The following is a 24,815-nucleotide window of genomic DNA, read 5'->3' as shown; positions in this document are numbered from 1 at the left end:
TAAAGGCGTTAAATTCGATAAATGTCGAGTGCGCCATCCCTGTAAGTGAGAATTTCGTCCGTGAAAACCACGAATTAGCGATTAGAAAATGTAAGATCGCAAATCACTCTCACAAGTGCGTACAATCTGGAAATCGTTTTCTTACAGATCGCTAATTTGTAATTTTTTAAGACTGAATTCGGCACTAAAACATGAAGATACTGATTCAAAATGCTTTTAATCGATTTGGGCCAAAGAAATCTCTCATGTTATCTATCTAGTTCCATTGCATTCTCCTACTGCATTCGATTGCATAACAGTCATTTCACACCGTTTACTCTTGAATGACAGCTAGTTTTATAACTGAACCATTTTTTTCTGAAGAGCAGTTGACAGCTGGACCACTGCGATTGCAGTTCCTTAGAGCCAATATTAAAATGTTTCGTGATACATGAACTGCAGTAACGTGGCATTTTAGATACTACAATTTTTATGCAGGGCTGGGCACCACCTCAAGAGTGTCGCATAGTTACTTAGGCAACATTTGACAAATGAACGTCTTATAGGCCAACACTTCCCCTCTTCCCACCAGACCTCAACCACTGTGACTTTTGTCTATGAGGTCATCTCAAAAGCACTGTTTATAGTGATAATCTAAACAATTTGGCAGAAATGAAAAATGTGATACACTGATAACATTCCTCCTGATATGCTATGTGTAACGTGTATACGAGCCAGTTTCCCTTAAAACGTCCTCCACGAAGGCATCCCTCCCTTAAGGCAGATAGCCCTCGAGTGCTTTGCCGTAATCTAATAAACCAAACCAAAACCAAACCTGATATGCTAAGAGCTGCTTTTGAGAATGCAGTAACATGATTTAACTTGCTTTCGGAAAATGCTGGACGCTACATTGAACATGCTTTGTAACACGTTTCGGAAAATATTAAACACATTTTAAACAGATGTTTTCGTGTCTTATTTCATTTAACAATACTGTATACAGCGCCATTTTTCCCCTGATGGTGAGTTTTTGAACTCTTTTTTTTTCCGCCGAAAATAAATTCTTATAACCTCCTTTACACGATTCCCAAGTTTGATAACATTTGGTCCGGTAGTTTTCCTTTTATGACCATTTCAAAGTGGAACTTTAATAATAACCACCATGTAAAATAAGCTTTAAAAGTCTGACAGTTTGGTTCAAGTCCCAACTTTAAAAAATATATATATAAATATAAATTTTTATATTAATTCTCTTAGAAAGCATGTTTTAAGAAGCTAATTTTTTCTCTCGCGTTATAGATTGTATAAAAAAACATGATCTTTAATATGATTTAGATTGTTTCAGCCGATATAAGAATCGGGTTACTCTGTGGTACAGAATAAACCCTGCTGGACTGTTTTATTTCTTTGTCATTTAGCAAAAATCTTTTAATTAAATTATTTATCCTTTGGACTTCGCTTTAAACTTTATTTATAGCTAAAATGATTAAAAAATGAAAAGCTGTCTTTAGCTGAAACGCAATTCATATAATTGATATTTTAAAAAATTGACAAGAATGCAAAATGTATGGAAGTCTAGCAGTCGAAAAATCTTAATTTTCTTGTGTGAGCACTGAAAATAACTGTAGAAGGAAAGAAGAAAATTAGGGAGAAAAGTAAGCAAAAATTTGCAGGGAAATTTGGCTGTCAGACGTACCAAGATGTTCAAAAAGTTGGACGCTTTCGAATATACTTTCAGGATACTTCAAAAAATTTAGGTGTTCAAAGAGAAAACTCTTGGACGAGTACACCAGCAAATACCATCAATTGAGGGCCCACCAGCGGCCGAGCGGTAAAGTCGCTGAACGCTGGTAGTTCGGTCCGAGGTTCGAATCCCGCGAACGGGCTGGCTGCATGGGTGTTTTCGTGGTTTTCCCCATGTGTAACGTGTATACGAGCCAGTTTCCCTTAGAAAGTCCTCCACGAAAGGCATCCCTCCTCTTAGGCAGATAGCACTAGTGTGCTTTGCCATAATTAAATACACACACACTATTCCATCAATTGAGCTTGTGTTAACAGAAAAGACAAAACGATATCATTGCAGATTAAAGTGAAGAGCGACTGGTTTTAAACTATATGGTTGTGTAAATTACGTTATAGAACATCATATCGTATCATAAATGGTGAATCCCATGATTTCCTCAGTCGAATTATTTGAAGATTCAGGAGTTTATCCAGTGATGTATGTGGATGTCACTTAAAGATGTTTTTTTCCCTTCCTGATGAACTAGCGGCCGAGCGGTAAAGTCGCTGAACACTGGTAGTTCGGTCCGAGGTTCGAATCCCGCGAACGGGCTGGCTGCATGGGCGTTTTCGTGGTTTTCCCCAAGTGTAACGTGTATGCGAGCCAGTTTCCCTTAGAAAGTCCTCCAGGAAGGCATCCCTCCCCTTAGGCAGATAGCCGTAGTGTGCTTTGTCATAATAAAATAAACCAAAACCTTCTGATGAAACCAGTCTTTCCTTTCATCTCATAGCTTCAAAATGTTTAGCCTCTAAAGACTGATAAAGGCTCTGACGAAATACTTCGTGAAGAACTTTCTAAGGGAAACCAGCTGTCATACGCGGTACACATGAGAAAATCCACGAAAACGCCCATGCAACCAGCCCGTTTAGCGGGGTTCGAACCCCGGAGTGAACTACCAGTGTTCAGCAACTTTACCGCTCGGCCGTTTGTGGGCCTTTATGAAATGGAAGGCGATAACTTTATTTAAAATGATTGTCAGAAATACCAAAATGTTTCGAAAAGTTGGATACTTTTCAATATACTTTCAGAATGCTTAAAGAAACAGAGAAGAAAAATAAATTTTTTCGTAAAATTTAGTATTCGTATTTTTTTAAATTTAAAACTTTTCAATCTTATGATATTTGATTCTTGCGATTTCAAAAATAAAATATTTGACTAAAATATGAATAACATTTTAAGAAACCAAATGTAGGATAAAATTGTGTAAAGCAATGGGCACAATGATAAAACTGTTTAAAGCAGTGTATGCAAGTCATCCTAAGTTAAAATATCGGTTATACATCTCTCTTATTTATATATATTTTTTCTGAACGGAACATTGAAAGGCGTGTAAAACTGTGCTTTACTGTATTTTCTCTTTTAATATAGTATGCAGTTTTCAAACGCATCGTAGTCTGGGTTACAAAGTATTCTTCCGAAAAAAACGCAGTTCAAATAAATAAAATCAAATTCTGGAAAATTGATATTAATAAATATATTTAAAATGCTCAGTTCGAAGGAATAAATAGAAAATTTTAAAACAATTATCTGAAGAGACAATGCAACACAAGCAATTAAAATAAAAGTATAAAAATTTAAAAATGACCTAAAATAATAGCTATGACGAAAAATATATATAAAGAAAACTATTTGAAAAAAAAATAATAATAAGTAAACGCTGCACCTTTATTTACGCAGTTTGAATAGGTAAATAGAAATTTTTAAAACAGTTATTCGAAAAAAAAAAAAAAAAAGTGCAACTTAAACAATTAAAATGAAATTCGAAAAGAAAAAATTACTTAAAATAATAAGTTATAATGAAAAATATAATATAAAGAATATTATTTGGAAAAAGGGAACGATGGTGACTTTTTTTCCTAAGGAAACTAGGTTGCCATATATTAAGAAGTTCGCCAAGTAAAGTATTCTTGGCGCAAACTGACAAAAAAGTGCCAACATAAATTTGTGAATTTCTCCGTAAATTTCGGTCCAAATTTTACAAAATTTCATATTTAGGCGTAATTTGAGTCGTAGAATCGAAATATGTAAAAAAATTGGTATGTTATTTCAGAAAAAGTCCGATTTTGTGTCAAAATACCTATGTTAGAATAGTGCTATATATAAATCTAATATATATCCTAAGTCGCACTTTCGAAACATGAAGAACGCAATTTGAATTTTGTCAATCGGCCCAGTAGATCGGGAGATATAGGACTGTCCCATTTTTTTTTTTTTTTGAGCAGTGTACATGTATATATAACCTATTGAGTGGACGCTGTTCTCGCTCTGTATTATGTATATCATTTCGAAATAAAGAACAATGTTCGTTGCTGTCTCTCTGTGTTTGACGAGTTTCATCACTTTCTGGCCACTCCTTCTTTGTGTTGCATTATCAATGTCGGGTACTATATGAACCAATGTATTCTAAATTACAAAAGAATTATACTGTGCTTGCAAATGTAGAAAAGAAAGATATTACAAACTGGAAGAATTTTAAAAATAAGAAAAAATGTTAAAATTATATGACACATATAGAAAGCTTTCTTCTGATTTAATTAATTTTATTAATATACATAAATTAGATCCATCACATAAAAATCTAATTTATGACGGTGTAACTGAGAAAGATAAAAAAAAAACTAAAGATTTGTTTATTAGAAGTAGAAAGAAAAATGCATCCATTATATATTTAAAACAATCTTGTAATTCAAAACCGGTAAAGATAAGAAAAAACTGTAACTACTTTACAGTTTTTAAACCCCAACCGCGATAAATTTCACAGATTATAATGTATAGAGGTGACATCTTGACATCTGAAGAATTTTTTAAATGTATAAAAATGTGTGCAAAAATTATGCAGTTTCTTTATGCTAGATTTATTTCATCTGAAAATGAGATATGGAGCAGGATTCGATCCAATAATAGAACTCTCTTGATATGATGATAATAATCCAAATTACAGCAGATGTTTAACCCTTGGCCTCTCATTTGCTTCAATCTCTGAACCCTTGATTATATATCCTATATAAACAGGGACAAATGGAACAATTTAGATCAAAGATTTGGCGCTTATAAAATGAGCTTTGGTTTTAAACCAAAGGTGTAAAAAGGGGTTATGGCAAAAGTCAGATTTACAGGACCAAAACGAAATTATCCCAAAAATGTCAGAAGATGTTTGCAAAACATTCATTTAAATTGATTTTATTGTTGTTGTTATGTGGACGCTGACTTGTCTGAGCCCACGAAGCCCACGAAATTCCTCGTGATAAGGAGCACTCAACATAACTTCTAACTAACTTCACTAATGGTTCTAATGGTTTCACTAACCATTTTTCTGTTGTTGCAAATTATCTCACTTGTCAGGCAGTAATATCGAACAGAACAAGCCTATGAAATTCATCCTGGCAAGGAGAGCAAGACTGTTGGCAACAGCATTGCCATTGTTGGCAACAACATTCATTGTTAGCAACTGTCGTTGGCAACATTATTGAGAACCTTACAAGTGACAGTGCGAATTTGCTCAGTTCCGCCTTCAATTTTGATGGGAAGCACCCCGGAGAGACGGGTCCGAAGATCTTCCATCCCTCTTCCCATTTACCAAACCACACGAGAGGACTTTCGGCTCGCAGCAGAGTGCCACCATGCCGCATTTACAAGCATGCATGCCTTTCCCGAGATTCGAACCCGGGCCCTTCATCAGGGTAGTCAGCATACGCCCAATTTTCATAGCTAACCACTATGCCTGTTGGGCGGCTTATATGGATCCTAGTTACATCGATCTCATAATTTTTTGTTATTGACTTCTAACATTCTTACAAAAATGGGATAGTTTTTTTTTGTGACTCCTTTAAAATTTGACTTTTGTCACATAGCCCCTTTATATATCTTTCGATTAATTTATATGATTTTTTAACTATAATCAAAATTCTTCTAAGAGCTACAAGTTTACCATGTATAGCTGTTTCACTGTTTACAGCTTTGAGTTTAAAAGCGATAGTTGCTGAATCTGTTGGAAAAGGATTTAAAATAACAGAAAGAAAAGAGAAATACAAGCATTGTATAAATTTTATAGGGAACGCCTTGACCCATTTAAAGCTAAAGAAATAAGTTAAAAAGAAATAACTAAAAGACGAAAAGCATTTATGAAAGCTTGAAATTTAATCCTGTTAAAAAGTATGTAAAGAAAATGCAATTCAATGGTTATAAACATTTAAGGAAATAACTTTTTACATAATCGTATTGTTTATAAATAAATGGCTTCTAAACATAAAAGTGTTTTTACTCATTCATGCTGTAAAAAAGATCTCTTTTTGTATCTGCGTTCCAAATAGTAAATCCTCTCGATACCCACAAAAGCTCATATCCCGGCGCTAAAGCCATGGAGAACGTAGTGAGTTTTGAACCGCTATTGGAAGCGCGAGATAAGATTCTGTGAGTGTAAAATAACAGAGGGGGCCATCGTTGGACAGCAGCCTCCCAGCGCACTTCCAAGGTTTGCGCTATCACAGACGAATATGAGTTGCGTGCAGCTGTAAAGTTCTGTGAAAGTAGAAAAGCTATCTGCTTGATCCTGCCAGCATTCGTATATTTGTCTCAAAGATTAACCCACCCATGCCTAAGTACATGCCGTATTAAGATGTAACCGCGAATGGCTCATTAAATCATTTATGGCTCCTTGTATCGTTCCTTATTATTTCGATAACTGTGGCAAAAGGAAATGCATAATAAATTTTTTTACATAATAAAATGCTTATAAATATGTAAGGAAATTATTTTTTACATAATAATATCGTTTATAAATAAATGGCTTGTAAACATAAAAGTGTTATAATTCATTCATGCTGTAAAAAAAGGTAATTTGAAATTTAAATTTAATAAATGTAATAAAATGGATCAGCTTTAATTAAAGAATCTGGTTTACTTAATTTTGTAATTAATCGTTTACCTTTTGAGGCACATATACCTTGTTATGAATTGTGTGGTCCTGGAATTGATGTTGTAAAACGTTTTAAAAGAGGTGATAAAGGAATCAATATAGCCGATAAAATATGTAAAGAACATGATTTAGATTATTATAATAACAATGATTTAAATGCAAGATAAGTTTTTAGGTGGTTTAGATAAAAGTCAAAATTCGTTAAGTGGTTTTTATCCTTTAGTTGAAAAGTAAGCAATAGCTACAATAAGAAGTTTAATAAAAGCAAAATTGTAATGGGGAATTCTCTTAAACCCTGAGGATTTCATTCTGATATAAATAAGAAAATTAAAATATATTGCGTTAAGCGGAAAGATAAAATGGATACCAAAAATTATCATAAAAATAGGTAGAAAATGGAACTATAATAAGAATGGGAAAAAGCACTTGTTTAAAATGTGGAAGTAAAAAAAAAAGGCTTTTTTAGGCAAAAGAACCTCAAAGAAAATAATCTTAAAGTCGAAGGATTAAAAACCCTAGAAGAAAGAGATTACAGCCCAGATAGTATTTTGGTATTAATGAATTGAAAAGGAAAGCAAGATTACCCACAAAAATGTTGTAGAGTTTTTATATGCATACGCGATTTAACCCACTATTCCTATATTTAAAAGGAGAAGAGTTTGCGTACTTAATTATAATAATCAATTTGACATTGATTCCCCATTTAAAAATTATAGCAAATATAATGATGAAACTAAGCACTTGTTAATAGTTATAAATGAATTTAGTAAATATGCTCGTTTTTTCTTGTATAAAGAAAGATATATGAAGAAGCAGCACAATGTTTCAAACAAGTTTTTGAAAAAAGAATACCGAAATTTATATTAACGGATGAGAGTACTGAATTTACAGGCAAATTTACACAAAAGCTATTTAAAGATATCTATATGAAATGGCTTACCTTTAAAAATACAGAAATAAAATCTGCAATAGAGAGCTTTAAAGAAACTATTAAAGAAAAAATTATAAAATATAGGCCTGTTAATAACACTAAAAGATACATTGACGTATTAGCTCAGTTGCTTGAAAATTTTAACAATCTTAGATTTGTAAAAATGACACCTGTCGAAGGTAGTCAAAACGAAAATTAATCTCAAGTTTATAAAAAAAATATATGCAAAAAAAATCATTAAAGAATTTTAATCAGCAAATGAAAAACCATTCATGAGAGTAGAAGATCCGGCATTTACGGAAGAGATTTTTAAAGTTTCTGAAGTGCTGAATACAGATCATATTACAAATAGAATCAAAGATTTGAAAGGAAATGCTGCATGAAATTGGGTTTGAAACTGAAAAAAAAAAAACCATTGGAATTCAAAATTTCTATTGGCTAATGAAATATATTAATTTAAACACTAGTATGAGAGCTAAAGCAACTACTGATTTCGAAAATGTTTCGATAACTTCTTAAATAATTCTATATTTGAGAAAACGATGGTAAATGGTAGAAAAAGAATCAGTATAAGATTATGTTCCAGGGAAATAATTGTCCATAAATAAATTAATAAACAAAATTGTAACAACAGAACAACATTTGATAAAAATTTAATCGCAAATGATTTAAGTAACACTTACGTAAAACTAGTTAAACTACTATATTTTAGCATGAGTGTATTGGATCTGTCCCAAACTTTGTAATGTATTTCTCCCGTCTTCTTAGCGAGCCTTCGTGGTGTAGTGGTTTGCATGCTCAGCGCGTAATTGAGAGGTCCGAGGTTCAATTCCTGGGAAGGCGTTGCATATTTTTCATCTTGTCTGCTTCTAAAAAATACCTAATGTCTCTACAGTGGCGCCCGAACTAAAAGGTGTTCGATGATGATTCTCCTCACCCAGGATTTGGCGACTAGGTCCCCTAAAAAACCCGAGTAGCCCTTGAAAAGGGGGAGTATATAAGGTATTTCTCCCGCCTTCTGAGCGAGTCTTCGTGATGTAATTATCTGCACGCTCAGCGCGTAATTGAGAGGTCCCCGGTTCGATTCCCGGGGAAAGCGTTCCATATTGTTCATCTTGCCTGCTTCCAAAAAGTACCTAATGTCTTTACAACTTACATGTATTATTTTCATTACAATATCATGAAATCTAAACTTAAAGGTGACATTAGGTTACTTTTATAGATACTTACAGTTTCATATACGATATTAAAATGCGTGATTTTTTTTTTGAAGATATGAAAATACTCATTGATTATTTCGATGCTTCAGATTATAAACAAAGTATTAAATTTAATATTGAAAAGAAATTAAAAAATATTGGGTAAAAGGAATTATGAAAATGATGTGCGATTCTGGAAGAATCCAATGGTCTAAAATGTAAAATGTATGCCACAAAACTGGAAAATTAAATTGTTGAAGACTATAATGGCAATGATAAAGATAAAAATAAACCTCAAAAGGCTGAATCCAAGAAATGAAAAACAATTAAAAAATATTTTGTTAAAAACAAAATCATGTTTGAAGATTATAAAACTGTTTATTCAATAAAAATTATCGTTATACAGCCATGAATCTCATTAGAAGTAAGAAACATGAATTATTAGCCCAAATGGGCGTCAGCACGGAATTTCTATTAGTCTCGAAATGGAATTTTGCAACGAATCACTTTTCAAATAATGCTTTATTAATTTAATAATACGATGCTTAATGCTTTGTTAATTTAGAATTTTCATTAATTAATTCCCATAATACAAATGCTTTATTAATTTAATATTAAATGAACAGACGATGCTAATCTAATTAGTGTTTCTTTAAAAATAGAAATCATTTGTATAACCAAAATTAACATTAATCTAAGCGTTGTTAGTTTCTTCATTCACTGTACAGAATAAGGATGTTCTCCAAAACTTATCTGAATCAGAACAGTTCAATCAACAATGCATAGAAGCGAGGTGATACCCCTCCAACTTGACTGAATCAGAATGATTCACTTAAACTTCGTAGAATACAGGATGATTCTGTTTCTTTCAAGCATCCGTTTCTTCGTTTGAGTAATGGGCCCCAGGCTTCGCTTCTATGAGAAGATCATCCATGCGTGGTAAATGATACGTGTCTGGAATAGAAGTGGCGTTTAGTTTACGACAGTCAATGGAAAGCCTTATGCTATCACTTGGGTTAGATACCAATGCAAGACTGACGTTTGGAGACTGGCATTCTTCAATTATACCGGTAGTCAGGAGAGAAACTAATTATTTTCTCAGCAGTTCTCTTATTTGTAGAACTCATTCTGAAAGGAAGTTCTGCAACTGCTAGGTAGTCTGTTTCCAGTATTCATTACATGGGGTTACCCTGGTTTGAAGCAATTCTTGAATTCTTCCAGTAAGCGATTTAGTTGAGCACTTTGTTCTGTATTTAGTTGTTTATGTTCGTCACTTCAAAGTTTCACTAAAGAGCAAGTTTCAAAAGCTTTACTAAATTGGAGGTTTCTGCAACTCATTTCTAAGAGTCAGAAATAGATGTAAAATTTTCAGTCTGGGAGTCTTAAACACCTATTATTCTCAAGCGAATAAATCATTCGTGCCCTGCGTCTGGCTGCAATTTTTATAACCAAAATTGACATAAATGTAAGCGTTGTTAGTTTTTTAAAGCATTTTATTCTTCTTTAAAACTAACATTGTTTTCTCCACGACATTTTCGTCCTAAGTTTTTGCCGATGTTTTTGCCGCGATGTTTTCGGGACACTGCCAGTTCTGGCTTTTCTGCTTTGACTGCTTCCTCCAGTTTCATAGGCTGTTAGAATAAACATTTGAGTTGATCACTTAGTTGCTTGGAAGCAATTATACCTTTGTAACCGCACCAAATTAACAGTATGATCTATCTGTGATGCAATTTAGTTTTCGTTATGATTGATGCTGATTCATTATGCTTGGACCACGATCATTTTCGGTTAATATTATTGTAGACGATCCATTTTTCATCACCAATGATAATTCGTTTAAAAAAAGGGTTGATTGCATTACTCTTGTAATGTATGGGGCAAATATTGATTCGGTGAATTATCTAATGTTTTTCAATTCAACCGGAACACAAATATCGCGCTTCTTAAAGAAGCCAAGACATCTTATGTGATTTTCAATTGTCGCGCGTGATACACTTAACCATTTTGCAGTCTCTCGCACAGTTATATGACGATTCGATTCAATTATGGCTTTTTGGCATCATAAATTTCAGAAGATCGGCCAGAACGTTGGTCACCTTCATGTGAAAAAACGAAATTTTTAAAACTATTTATTACACATGCGTTTCCAGGTATAGATATATCCATGCAGAATTGGTTACCAACTCGGCGGGATTCAACCACTAGCTACCAGGCCGCAGCCCTGGGCAGCCCAGGCTGAGCAGACGACATTTATAAAATGCCAAAAAAGAAATATACATATGCATACAAGGCACTTGAAGAAGAGTACAACAATGTACAAAGAAATATATACATGTGCATACAAGGCACTTGAAGAAGAGTACAGCATTGTACGAAGAAATATATACATGTGCAAACAAGGCACTTGAAGAAGAGTACAATCAATGTATATGTATATACATATAAATACAAACTCATACACAGATATATGCACACTTACATACATAGATATTTCGAAACAAATAAAAGTATACATACTCTCACTCATATTGATATATACACCCATACATATACGTTATCATGATAGTTGAAGTTTACAAGTAGCATGCCATTGAGGTACGCGTGATCCTTAGTATAAATTAGGTACCATAAATAAAAGATATAAACATGTACATTATAGCATTCAGATACAGTACGAACTTTATGTATAAGAACCTGGCAGAGCATAAATACAAAACTGCTTCCGTACCGAAGGACCCGGGTTCGTATCCCGGAGAAGGCATGGATGTTTGTAAATATATAGTGTCTTTGCGGCCTGGGGGCACTTCTGAATATAAGACGAGCCAAAAGTCCTCTTATGTGGTTTGGTGCTAGGGGAGAGGGACCCGCGGACCAGCCGCTGGGATGCTTTCCCTCAAAACTGCGGTGGAATTTGAAGTCCAATCGCCTTGAGGCTTTGGCAACCATTCTTCCGTGAAATACAAGGACAAGACAACAACAACTAACAGATTTTAGCAAAAATGCACGAAACCTGTTTCTGTAGCAGCCTATATGTGTCAGCTGGCAAAAATCTCAAACGAAAAAATTATAAAATTTACAGAAGGATGACAAAATGAACATCATAAGGCGATCTATTTGTGCAAACCGAAAATACGTACCAACCCAATAACTTCTGTACGATCCAGTTTTCCTAAAAATTTCCTTCTCTTAAGCATCTTGGACCTACCAGCGGCCGAGCGGTAAAGTCACTGAAGTCGCCGAGCGGTAAAGTCACTTGTACTTCGGTCTGATGATTGAGCCAGTTTCCCTTGGAAAGTCCTCCACGGAGATATCCCTCCTTTTTGAAATCCAGACCCTTCGCTAACCTGTATCCCCAAAATACCGAACCCCCCGAAATTCCAGCGTCACAGCAATTTCCTCACCTCCCCGTCCATTAAAGCAAAAAAATAGGTGTGAAAATTTCGAATGACATCCTTTGTACTTTCTAACAAACATTCCATTGGCCTTTGACTCCCGTTCCTTATAAACCTATTCTAAAGGTTAGACCAACAAGCCTTTCTGGCTTTGTTATGATCACGACTAAGATTTTGTTTACTTTCGTTATTTGTATAGGAAGGAATAAATTGATTAAAAATAAATACAATCCTTAAATTTTTAAACTGCACTTTTATTGCTTTTTAAATCTTAAAAGCACAGTGTACCAAAGAAGAACCAACAACGAAATGTCACGAGAAACCAAAAGATAAGAAACCTCTTAGGACAAGCAGTAACTGATACAAAGCATTTGGGGAAATTGTACCTGCCACTGCATACTTTAGGGGGAGGGAAGAAAACAAGATTGCAGTCTCGGCCGTTTTCGGGCGGTTCTGGTTTGTCTAAATGTAGGGCTGTGTGGGGCGGATTGGTCGAGAAAGAGTCAAGCAATTATCCCTCGAGGCTATGCCGTAATCGTGTGTCGTTTCGTGTTTGATTAAGCAATGAAATAAAATAAGAAATTTGAACTTTACTTAGTAAATCTCGAATTTATATAAATGGTGCATTCTGTTCATTAAGAAACCTTTAGGAATTTTTTCCATTTAATTTTCTTCTAGGAATTGTAATAGATAAAAAATTTTCAAAAAATTTATCACGGTGAATATTTATCGCATTTAAGAAACTCCTTGAGAACTAGAAATTTCTCCCACGTTATTGACACTATTTTATTAGGTTCACCCTTATCTTGTCAATCTTTTCTTTCAATTAAATATATGAATTTGGACATCAGGGTGTATAGAAAATTCCAGGAACATATTCAGTAGTACCTTACAAAATTATTAAGTTAAACACTACTGTATCAGAGCAATGCTCAATTAGTTTAAACATTAAATGACGCATCCTCATGATTAACTATTTGATAAACTTATTGTGAGGTACTGAGGAAAACGCAATAATAACTTTGTTATAAATCTGTGCAAAAACACGTTATGAAGCCTTTCATTTTTTACAAGCAGTTATTGGTCTAACAGCTTGAATCATCAAAATCTTTATAGAGATAAGCCAAAAGTATTCTTCTCAAAAGATTATAGATCTGAATGCACAAAAACTCTTAGATTACTTTTTTGCTCGTATGTAGCTGCATGGATTAAAATAATGTTTCTTCCTTTCTGATTGTTATGATAACAACTGCATCTACCTGCATAATAATGGTAGCAATTTACATTTAACAGTCTGTCCTCAGGCCAAATTTATACGCGAGGGTTAGATCTTGTATTTTGTATGTGTTTCCTTCTTTCGTAGCTTGGTACTCGTACAGTGCTTCTGTAAGGTTTGAAATCTAAAAAAAAAAGTCTGATGTGTACTCCACATGACTTCCTTGTACGTAATATTAAATTTCATGCATTTTTTCTTGCATTTCATTTAAACTTGTTGAATTGAATTAATTCTACTTCGTCGATAGTGCATAAACCACAATAGAATAAATGCACTCTTTAAAATTCACTATATTTGTTTACCATAGCGACAACTCTGGCGCTAGGTTCACTTAACAGCGTTATATTTCGTTCATATTATAACTCAGAATGTACAAAATTTCTATCATTTGATAATTGTTCAGTCCTGACATCTGAATTGACTGCAATTTATTATGCTCTTTTATCTATATCTAGACGTTGTCGAAGAAAGTTTATTATCTATTCTGACTCATTTAGTGCTCTAAAAGCCTTAGAAACATTCTATGACACACAGAATCCGCTTTTTGAAATTTTAAAGTGAATAAAAATTTAAGTATTCGTGCTTTCGAAATTCTTTATTGCTGGGTTTCCGGACACGTAGGAATAAAAGGTAATGCGTCGGCAGGTATCACAGCCAAAGCTGCTGTTGAGGAGTCTATTCAACTCATTCCTTTCAAAGATATCAGCAAGACCATCAAGCAAAACATTTTAGATAAATGGCAAAAATCTAGGATGCACAATTAAATAATGAGCTAAGAAATGTGAAGGGTAGAGTGTAGTTTTGGGAAAGTACTCGAAACAGAAGGCAAGAAGTACTCTTGACTCGTCTTCGAATCAGGCACAATTGTCTTCTTAAAGCCAAGTTGTCCGTACTGTGATAGCATTTTATCTGTGCGTTATTTTTAATACACTGACTACCAATAAGTATTTGGACACCTATGCAAATGACGATATCTGCGGTACTAAGGTACGTCACTGACTCCACCGGTATATATCGTGTAGGAAACGGCATCGTCTTTAGTCGCATGCAAGATGCCTCGCAGTTCAGAGCTCTCTGATTTCGAGAAAGGTATAATTATCGGGTATCACAAATGTGGTCGATCCTTAAGGGATATATCTAGCGATCTGAAGTACCTAAAATCGACAGTGGCCTATATGATTAAGAAGTGGGGTGAGTGGTGATTGTCGGAATGTGCCCCGAGTCGGCAGACCAACGAAACTGGGAGATGGAGACCAACGAGCGCTGTCCAGAGAAATTCGGAAGAACCGCACCCAACCGATGGCCCTCATCCGCGAGGAGTTTCAACAGGAATCCGGAAGTATTGTTTCAATGAATACCATCCGTAAGGAAGCACATCTGCTTGGTTTTCATGGTCGTGCTGCTGCCCATAAGCCTTTGATCACAAAGTCCAACCGCGTTGCTCGGTTAATGTGGTGCAAAGCACATCGAAATTGGACCGTAGATCAGTGGAAACGGGTTCTTTGGAGTGACGAATCAAGATTCACCCTTTACCGTTCGGATGGCAGGGTCTGGGTCTGGCGTCTACCTGGAGAACGTCTCCTGCCAGAATGCATTGTGTCAACAGTCAAGTTCGACGGAGGTGGAATTATGGTCTGGGGTGTTTCTCCTGGTATGGGCTGGGACCCTTGGTCCCCATTCATGGTAAGCTCAACTCCGATGCCTACTGCACTATTTTGGATGACAATGGGCTTCCTACGTTGTGGCAGTTTTACGGGTTGGACCCCTGTTACTTTCAGGATGACAATGCCAGTTGTCATGTTTCGACGTTAACCAAGGCTTGGTATGGTGCCAAAGGAGTTCATCGAATGGACTGGCCTGCCCAGAGTCTAGACCTGAACCCTATCGAGAACCTCTGGGACGAGTTGCATCGCCAAATTTAGGTGTGCACTACCCGTGCAAAATCGGTGAAGGAACTTCTATGTCTTCTCCAAGCCGAGTGGAAGAAAATACCTCTCGTGGAGGGTCTACCAGCTATTGATTTTGAATATAGTTTTTCTTTTCTATCAAAGGTGTCCAAATACTTATTGGTAGTCAGTGTAGGGCGTCCGAATTTTAATAGACTTAAACTAAAACATTTTAACGAGGGTGACTTGCCTCTTGGCCGTTTAATTGGGAAAGAGGCCAATAATAATTTAGTCCTATACCTGAAAGAAACAGGTTTCTATTATTTAATTTGATTTATCTTTTATTATAGTGTAATTTTCCTGTGTTTCATCGCTTGTTGCATATCATTTGCTGAGTTTTAAATACCTATTCACTTTAGTGTTCATCCTTTTATTATTTCATGTAAACTTTATATTTATCGCTATTTGTTGTTTTAAATTTGTGTTTTGTATAAACTTTAGATGGGAACGAAAGCTATCTTTGTCTAAACTACTGTGTGTTTGGCGCATATAACCTTTCTGGTTATGCGCTATTAACTTTACTATCACCACAACCACCGCAGGATTTAATTAAAACATCACTCATTTAAGTAACAAATATTCTTTAATAAGCCTACTGCACTCTATATCTTTAGAGCTCATTCTAAAAGTTGTTTGGTGTCGACTTCCAAAAAGCAAAAATGACAATAATTATCAATGGCCGAAAAACATTAAATAAATCAAATAAAATTAATTATTGATATTTTCCTAAAGGATTTGTAAAATTATTTTTTTGAAAAATAAACAAACAATGCAGAATTTAATAAATAATAATAGGAAGAATAAATAGAAAAAAAATGTTCTCTGATAGACAAATTTGAAAGAAATCGTACCATGGAAATAAAAACTGTAAAAAAAAACTTGTTGAATCAGTTTATTTGAATGTCAAAAGCAAAACGTAGATCTAACATTCTCGTAGAAAATGTTTTGTTTGCTTTTAAAATGTATGAAATTGTCTCTGGGCTAAAGAAATTATTTGATCGGAAAAACATTTCTCCAGATTCCGTGTATTGTAGTTTAATGGTTTATTATATCAGATCAAAATATTTTACAACAAAGTCCTAGAAATCTTTTACAGCCTTTTATTTCCTTCTAATGGAAATATCTTTACAAATATAAATTTCATATCTCCAGTAAAACGTTTGAAACAATCTAACATTTTTTAAAGGCACGCTATAACTGAATATGTTTTTAAAAATGCATTAAGAAGCTCTTTACTCGAAGAAGAAAAAATGCCTTGAATGTTGTTCTCAATCAGTTATATACTTTTATTACATATTTAATATTTTATATTCAGTCTACAAATAATATTTTCTCTTGTTGCACCAAATTAGTGATATATATAATTTTAATCTTAATATTAAGTATTATATGCACATTCAGCCAGGTTATAGAAAAGCGGATTCCAAAAATGCTTAACGAGAATTAGAGATATTGTTGTTAGAGCTTTTAGGCTGCCTAAACCGCTTATAGAATAATGCTATATACATTTCTTGAAGGAAACTTTGAAATGATCTCGGTAAACGTATATATACATAAAAACTTATTGCATGAATAAAGTTAGAATTGCATACGTATATACTGTCCGGATCCTTCAGACTTACGGCTGATTCTAAATCATCTATTACGATGTCTATTTTTGGTGATGAATCTCTGAAGACAGATTCCACAAGATACCTTAGATCATCTAAATAATCACTGCCGTATGCATTCTTAACAACTGATTGCAAATTTTGGAATGTCAGTTGTAGTTGCCGTCCAGCCATTTCATTGTTGGTCAAACCAGTTCTGAAAAAATCAAAATGTTGGTTAAAAGAGATAAGCTGTTGCACAAACAAAATAAGTGTTTTGTCATGAAAATTTCAAGTTTTTCAGATACCTATAAATACTTAATTCATGTTATGGCGCATTATACTACGGTGGAAGGGGTAAAAGATTTAGAAAAAATATGATGTGTACACCACATGACTTCCTTGTACGGAATATTAAATTACAGGCACTTTTTCTTGCATTTCATTTAAACTTAATTAAATCGACTTCGTCGATAGCGCATAAACCACAATAGAATTAATGCATTCTTTAAAATTCACTATATTTGTTTACCATAGCGACACTCTGGCCCTAGGTTTACTTAACAGCGTTACATTTCCTTCATTTTTTAACTCAGAATGCACAAAATTTATATCATTTTAAGAATTATCTAATCGTTGCCACATGTTCTATTCAAATACTATAATAAATCTAAAACGATGTATAAAAGAAATTAAGCAAACAAAACAAAAAAATCAGTTTTTCACAGACGATTCAGTATTTCGCATTCTATTAATTCAGTTCTCACTTCGGGACAAGGCAAAAATACATAAAAACTCAAAATGTCTGTTTTGAAAATTATGAAGTAAATCTTATTTCCTCGAATAAATTCCAGAGTGGATTAAGCATGATTATATGCGCAATAATAAAAGAAGGCGTTATCTTTGTTCTTGCGAAGCTTACATTCTCTAGATTGGCAACAAATCTGCTATTCTGCTGTTTCAAATGTAAACAAGCAATGGCCACCATGGAAAAAATTATTAGGCTTAACCGCATTTAAACAACTTTTAAATTGTTGGTAACTGTAAAAATATTGCATTCAGATTTAACTAAAGACGTAAAAACTTAACCTTAAGATAAGAACAACATAATTTAATCATTTTTAAAGCAAAAAAATGCTCAATTTACAAACATATAAGAATATAGAAACTGAGAGCCGAGTAACAGACGGTATATATATATATACTTTACGTGCGGCCGATTGCAACCAACAAAATTTCAACGTTCTGAGGCTACTCGTTTTTGAGTTATGCGTTTTCGAGTTATGCACGTACGCACAGACGCCACGAAACATTCTCTTCATAATTCGTTTTGAATTAGTTTTACAATTTTTTGGGGGGAAGAGTCCTTTATTCTGTCCTTACGTACAGATATCACGCAAAATGATCGTTAAATTGCATTGGATAGCGGTCAAAATGTATATTTTCGTTGAAATATGATGCCTGAAACCTTTCGCGATTACAATACTTTCTTTTTTACTTCGTACAAGGAAGTAAAAAAGATAAGAGTAAAGATTTAGAAAAGATTTGAAACCGTTGTGAGTTATCATTATTAATTTTAACATTTTAAATTTGCAGCACGGGAATTTGAGTTGAGAAATTTCTATAATTTGCTAACACATTAAAATATTTCAAAATTATGTATATTATGCATATTTTATTAGAATTATATAATTTCATATTTATAGAGTTACTTCATTTCGAAAACAAAAAAATATAAAAATTTATATATATAAATGTTACCGGCCAATGTATGAAATATCTGCATTCCATAGAATACCTAGGGATTTAATGGAAAATGCGTGGCGTTTCTAGGCAACGTAGGAAGTATGAGAATTATTCTGTACTTTACCTAGGAACTATATATAATACCTAGACATTCTATAGAATGACAAATGCTCTTTAAATAAAGTAGCAAGAAAAGGTCTGGATAAGGCTATTATTTAAAAGACCTTCAAAAATACAAACTTTATTTTGAAAGAAATTATAAAAAACTGCCATTAAACCTTTTAAAAAATTAGTGAGATGTTCTTGGTACATAATAAATTTCTATTCTCTATCTGACTGAGACTGAAAATGAATAAGATCTACCCGACAACATTAATTAAATTCAATAAAAAAATCGTAAGTTTCCCCCACAGCAATGCCTTTCTTAACATCTTTTTGTTTTTTTCTGGAAGGAGTCACAAAGGTGGATACACCACAAAGGTTCAATATCGTTATGTGTAAGCTTTCTGTATTTGGTTGAACGTTCTTTTAACATAATATCATGTCCTCCGTATCCAACAGCCAAATGAGTTTCATGAAGTAAGCGAAATAACTCAGTGTCCTTGGAGTACAGTACTGACGCCTTCTTTAACAGGATAAATGAGTTTACTTTTGTTTTCCCCAAAGATCACATCATAGTGATTCAGCAACCAATAATCTTTTAGTACTCATTTTGGTAGTAATCCATAGGTTTTTCATATGATATATCCTGAGGCTCGACTGTCTAAAAATAACGTGGATGCGAATGCGTTTGGTTTTGCAATGATCGATTAAAAATAAACATTTATGAACTTTAACTATTTATTGAATTGGCTGAATGCATAGCGCGCCGCTATAGGCAAAAAAATTTTTCAAGTGCTTATTTTACATGAGTGGCGTTATAGCTAACATGTGCCAAGACCGGCGCCAAGAACAACATACTATCTCCAGATGCGATGAAGTCATATTGTTCATACAAGAAAAACAGTTAGCACGTAACAGAGCCACTCCCAGTCTGGATAATGATTAGCGACCCTGACTTCCGATGGACTCTTCCAATCCCGGAGAAGGCATGGTTGTTTGTAAATGTATAGTATCTGAGCGACATAGAGGCACTCTAAATACCCGGCGACTCGAAAGTCTTCTCAAATGTTTGGTGGTAGGTGAAAAGGAGTGAGAAACCCTCGTACCCGTCCAGCCGGGGTACTATCCATCAAAATTGGAGGGCGGAACTAAGCAAAGCCGTGCTGTTACCTATAATGGCTCTCAAGACTCTTGACAACGATGAGCTCATACTTGAACTCCTGACCACGATGAATATCGTGTGTTTGTTTTGATGTTACTGTCATACAAGTAAAATAAGTTACAACAACAATAACCTGAGCTACAAGGGAATCTTTCCACCTGGCAACAATTGTTGACCACATATCGGGATTTCTTGCGTACGATAGGTCGAAAAGAAAATGAAAGCCAGCCTGAAAAAAAATTGAAACAGAAAGTAGTTTTATTTTACAGATATACTGCTTGTGAAACATTTTAATATAAATTATTTTTGAGTGGTAAATTACTTGGTAGACCGATATGTTTTAGCTCTAATAATTTAGTTTTTAATGATATTAACTCTTAATTATTTTCAAATAATTCAGTACTAATGTATCATATATACAAATTGGATAAAAGTTTCATTTACCGCTGCTTTAAGAATGTGTCGGCTATATATGCGGTTAGGCTAGCTACACCGGCTAGACGACTCAAGGCATTTGCAAAATTACCATTTCTTTTGTTATTTAGAATTTCAGTTTGTTTTTCGGAAGTACCATTTTGATTCACTATGTGCACTGCGTTGCCGAACTTACGAAGTTTAAGTTCTTGAGTTTCCGTCAATTTAATCGTTACGTAAATTTAATTTTAATTTCCATAAAATTTAATTTCATTAGTAAGCAAATTCATAGATATGTTGTCCAACCGTGATAGTGTTTAGAGAAGCTGACAGCTGTACCGTGGAGCCCGGTTTCGAATCCCGGGTGTTTATAAATGCCTGTGCGGCATGGGGCACTCTAAATATGCGGCGATGCAAAAGTCCTCTCGAGAGGTTAATAATAGGAGAAGAGGAGTAGGAGACACTCGTATCCCTCCCCCGGAGGTGCTCTCCATCAAAATTGGGGGCGGAACGAGCAAAGTCGTACTGTCAACTATATTGTGCTCATGGCTCTTGCCAACGTCAGGCGCAGTCCTTGCCACAGTGAATTTCGTAGGTTTGTGCTGATGTTTCTGTTAGACAGATGAGATAAGTCACAACAACAACAACATTCATAGGTATAAAAGTAATTATATTTTATTTTACTATTCAACTATATCACAAAAGTGTACAAATTAATTGAAATAAAGTCTAATATTTATGTTTGAATTAACATTGAAACTATCTCACCTAAAAAATTCTGGTTGAACAGAAATCACTTTTATTTGCCAAATTTCCATTTCTAGGGCCAGGCATTCAGTAAATGCTTGTGCAGCGTGCTTGCTCATTATATAGGGAGTTAAATGTTTGCCAACTAATTGACCTGGAACCAGGAAAAGGATTTCATTCATAATCTTGTTTTAAGATGCGTAAAATTCTTAACATTTTAAACTGATTAGCACAATGGTCTGATGTTATATATTTTAAACACTTACACATAACTATTCATTTATTTAATTCAATAATTTTTAAAACGTAGAAGAAAATTAAATCATTAATCTTTTCTTTGCAATTGCATAGTTTCATATTTCTTTGATTACATTTAAAAACTGGATCTAGGAAGGGGTGACTCAAATGGAAATGATAATAAAAGATGCTTGAATATAAATGGAATAAAAGTAAAACATACCTCTTATTGCTGCATTGATTTTATTTAACCAATATAGATGCAACAGGGAAATCTTATATCTCCAAGTTCCTACTGATATTCACAGATGTCGGACGTAGCAGGATCACGACAGGAATTCATAGGATAATCTAAATCTTGCCCTACTCTTAGTAGCATATTCTAACCAGTTTTATCTACAACATTTCGTACCTGATGCATTAATAACATTCCGTACCTGACCTAATAATTAATTAAAAGTTATCTTCTCATGCAACCACACCTTACTTCACCTTAATTAGCCAATCCAAGTCAACATTTTGCAAACTACTTACAGCCTTGCAGACATTTGAAATTAATTATGTGCCACACATTTTTCCGTACTTCGGCCCAAGAAAAGACGACCGGAGTATTTGCTCATCTTCACTCCGTGGGAAGTTCGACAAAACTCTCAAGAAAATAATGTACCTGATAGATAGTCTAATTGACTTTTGTTTCCTTTACAGTCCAACGACCATTTAAGCAATAAAATGGGACAAGCTCCCAGTTGCGCATATTTTTTTTAAAAAAGGGCTACTGCTATCACAATATCTATCGATGCTATCGGATTATCTTACAATTTTTTTTTAACTCTTCCTTCTGGGCTTTCATACAAATCACGTACAATGAAACTTTCATATTTCGAGCAGCAGTCTCTTCATCTAAGCAGCCCCTTAGATTTCGCTTTGTTTACTAAGGCCACAGAAAGCAATCTCCCTCTTCACAGAAGGCGAAAGGATTTCTTTATTCACAGGTATTTACTGACGCCTGTTCCCTTTTATGACATCGAAGAAAACAGCTATAATTTTCCCTCATTATATAATATTAATTTTCAATATTCCTTTCTAGCTCAATGTTAATGCATTTTCTTGCCGTGCATTAAAACCAAAATAATTAGGAACTGAAATCATTAACATAAAGACATATTATTGGGGATTCTTAAGGCATCAGAAATTAGCGGTAATTTTCTTAAATTTGATGCCTCAGCTTCTCCGTTAATCTTATTCAGTATGTTATTTTTACTTCATAAAGACCTGTCTTTTAACGAAATTGTAAGGAACGTTTTGGATTACAGCTGTTTGTAATTTCGTATTATAAATGTGTATTGTGAATAATTGTTATTGGATACTGTGAATTCAAACATCCAACAGTTTTTAAAAAATTGACTTATCTCATATAATTTTATTCACTTAAACTGTACACAATGAAGCTAGTAGTTAAATGATTGAAGACCTCGCTAAAACCCGAAATGATGCTCAACTTTTCAATAGTTTACCCTTGTTAATGCAGATGCAGTAGGCAGCCAAAGACTTATCTCCCAGCAAGTAAAAAAACTTCTGTTAATGTAAACCGAATTATTCCATATACGATCGCCATACTGAGAATAAAACACGTTAAAGGAATTAAAATTCACCTGATGATCAGGGTAGTTATAACTGCCCTAGTACACAAATTCCTCCAGTAAATATCTTTGCCTGTCCTGCCATACTGGCCGGACTCTTCAGAATTGATTTTGTCCCCCCCCCCAAAATGCCAGCTCATATATTCTTCGAAGATCGTCGACGTCGCTAGATATCGAAGATACTTATATTTCAAATACGTTACAACTCCCCATCAGAATGAAGTTCTAGAATCGCGTTGAATGCTTGAATGCAAATGATTTAAAAGAAGTATTTAAGGAAGGTTAAAACTGTAAGGTATTTCTCTCACCTTCTTAACGTGCCTTCGTGGTGTAGTGGTTCTGCATGCTGGGCCGGTATTACAGAGGTGAGCGGTTCGATTCTCGGCGAAGGCGGTTGCTAATTTTTCATCTCTTCTGCTTCCAAAAATTACCTAATGTCTCTACAAAACTACGATAACTACGCTAGAGAGTGCTAGAAGTCCTTTGTAGTGCGTGTTTGCCTTCTGGCTAAGCCACGCTTGAAGCTGCTACGCTCGGCCCTATTATACGTGCCTTTTGATAATCACTGGCTAGTTTAAAGGCCAACTACGCTAGATAATTGTGTATAGCTTCGGCTAAGTCTCGTTTAGTTAACTGCAGTTTACTTTCTTATTTCTGAGTTAAAGCCCGAGTAAAGGCTTTCTGAGTGCCCGAGATGGGGGCCGACTGTTATTCTTATTTGAGTGAATAAAAGCGCATGTTAACCTTCTCGAATCAAAGTCTTAGTTCTTGTTTTGAATTCAGTGATCAGTCGCTAGTGCACTAGGTTCCTCGACGTTTATCTTAGACAAAGGAGTTAGGAACCCTGCAAAGTGACTCTAGAAACGTTTTTAATGAACTTAAACACAATGCTCCAAGGCTCCCCGTTTTATTTCAAGAAAATACACTTCTTTCCGAAGCAAATATATATCTGTGCATTGTGAAATACTATACTCTGCAGCTAGTTAACTGTGTGCAAAAAGGACTCTTTTGTTTAAATTTAACTCAAAATACCAAAACAAAATTATTTTTAAACTTAGATCAGCAAAAAACTACAGAGTATTACTCAGTTGTTATCCTATTAAATATTAGAGTTTATTAGTAGTGTTTAATAAGGTGATACGTTTTTGTTTGAATGAAATGAATCTTAAACCAAAATGATTTCATAATTTGTCATAAATTTCGTACTCACATGCCAAGCTAGTTAAATTCACAACTCTGCCTCTGGATTGTCTCAACAAGGGCAAGAACGCTTTTGTAACTCTCACCATCCCAAGCACATTCACTGCCATGGTATCTTCATAATCTTTCATGGAAGCCAACTCAGCATCGCTACCTTTATAAATGCCGGCATTATTTACAATAGCCCACAGATCTTAAAAGGAAAATTAGGAAATTTTAAAATTGCTTTCTTTATGATTATATACTTAATGTATTCAAAACAATTTAAATAGCAGTCACTTTGATTGTAAATAATTTATGGTGACATAGGTTACAATGCATCATAGATACAATTGACATAGACTACAATGCATCATAGATGTAGAAAATTTTTCACTTCTAGTCTGTGTGTAATTTTTCTTTCAAATGAAATGTATTTTCCTGTACCATTATTACAAATGCAGCCCACCAGTGGCCGGGCGGTAAAGTAGCTGAACACTGAGCTCGGTCCGAGGTTCGAATTTTCGTGGTTTGCCTCATGTGTAACGTGGATACAAGCCAGTTCCCCGTTCTCCACG

The 24,815-nt window shown here is 34.4% G+C and overlaps 1 protein-coding gene across 2 annotated transcripts in view; it reads right to left on the bottom strand.

Annotated features, from left to right (window-relative positions):
• Positions 1-16,153: 16,153 nt before the first annotated feature.
• The window catches only part of LOC118198247 (estradiol 17-beta-dehydrogenase 2-like), a 49,242-nt gene continuing 40,580 nt past the window's right edge, over positions 16,154-24,815 (bottom strand). Inside the window, exons 3-5 of one of the 2 annotated variants that reach the window (XM_035369876.2) lie at positions 24,269-24,451; positions 21,203-21,335; positions 16,154-17,227 (exon numbers count right to left, since the gene is read on the bottom strand). In XM_035369876.2, coding sequence (XP_035225767.1) covers positions 16,855-17,227; positions 21,203-21,335; positions 24,269-24,451 — 689 coding nt within the window. In that variant the 3' untranslated portion in view covers positions 16,154-16,854. The remainder of the gene's footprint in view (positions 17,228-21,202; positions 21,336-24,268; positions 24,452-24,815) is intronic. The other variant, XM_085817673.1, reaches the window with a different exon arrangement.

This window comes from Stegodyphus dumicola, chromosome 5 (genome assembly GCF_044657685.1).
Source record: "Stegodyphus dumicola isolate Sdum_Otavi_A_Nest chromosome 5, ASM4465768v1".
Lineage (NCBI taxonomy): Eukaryota > Metazoa > Arthropoda > Arachnida > Araneae > Eresidae > Stegodyphus > Stegodyphus dumicola.
This window is presented reverse-complemented; position numbering and strand designations above follow the sequence as displayed.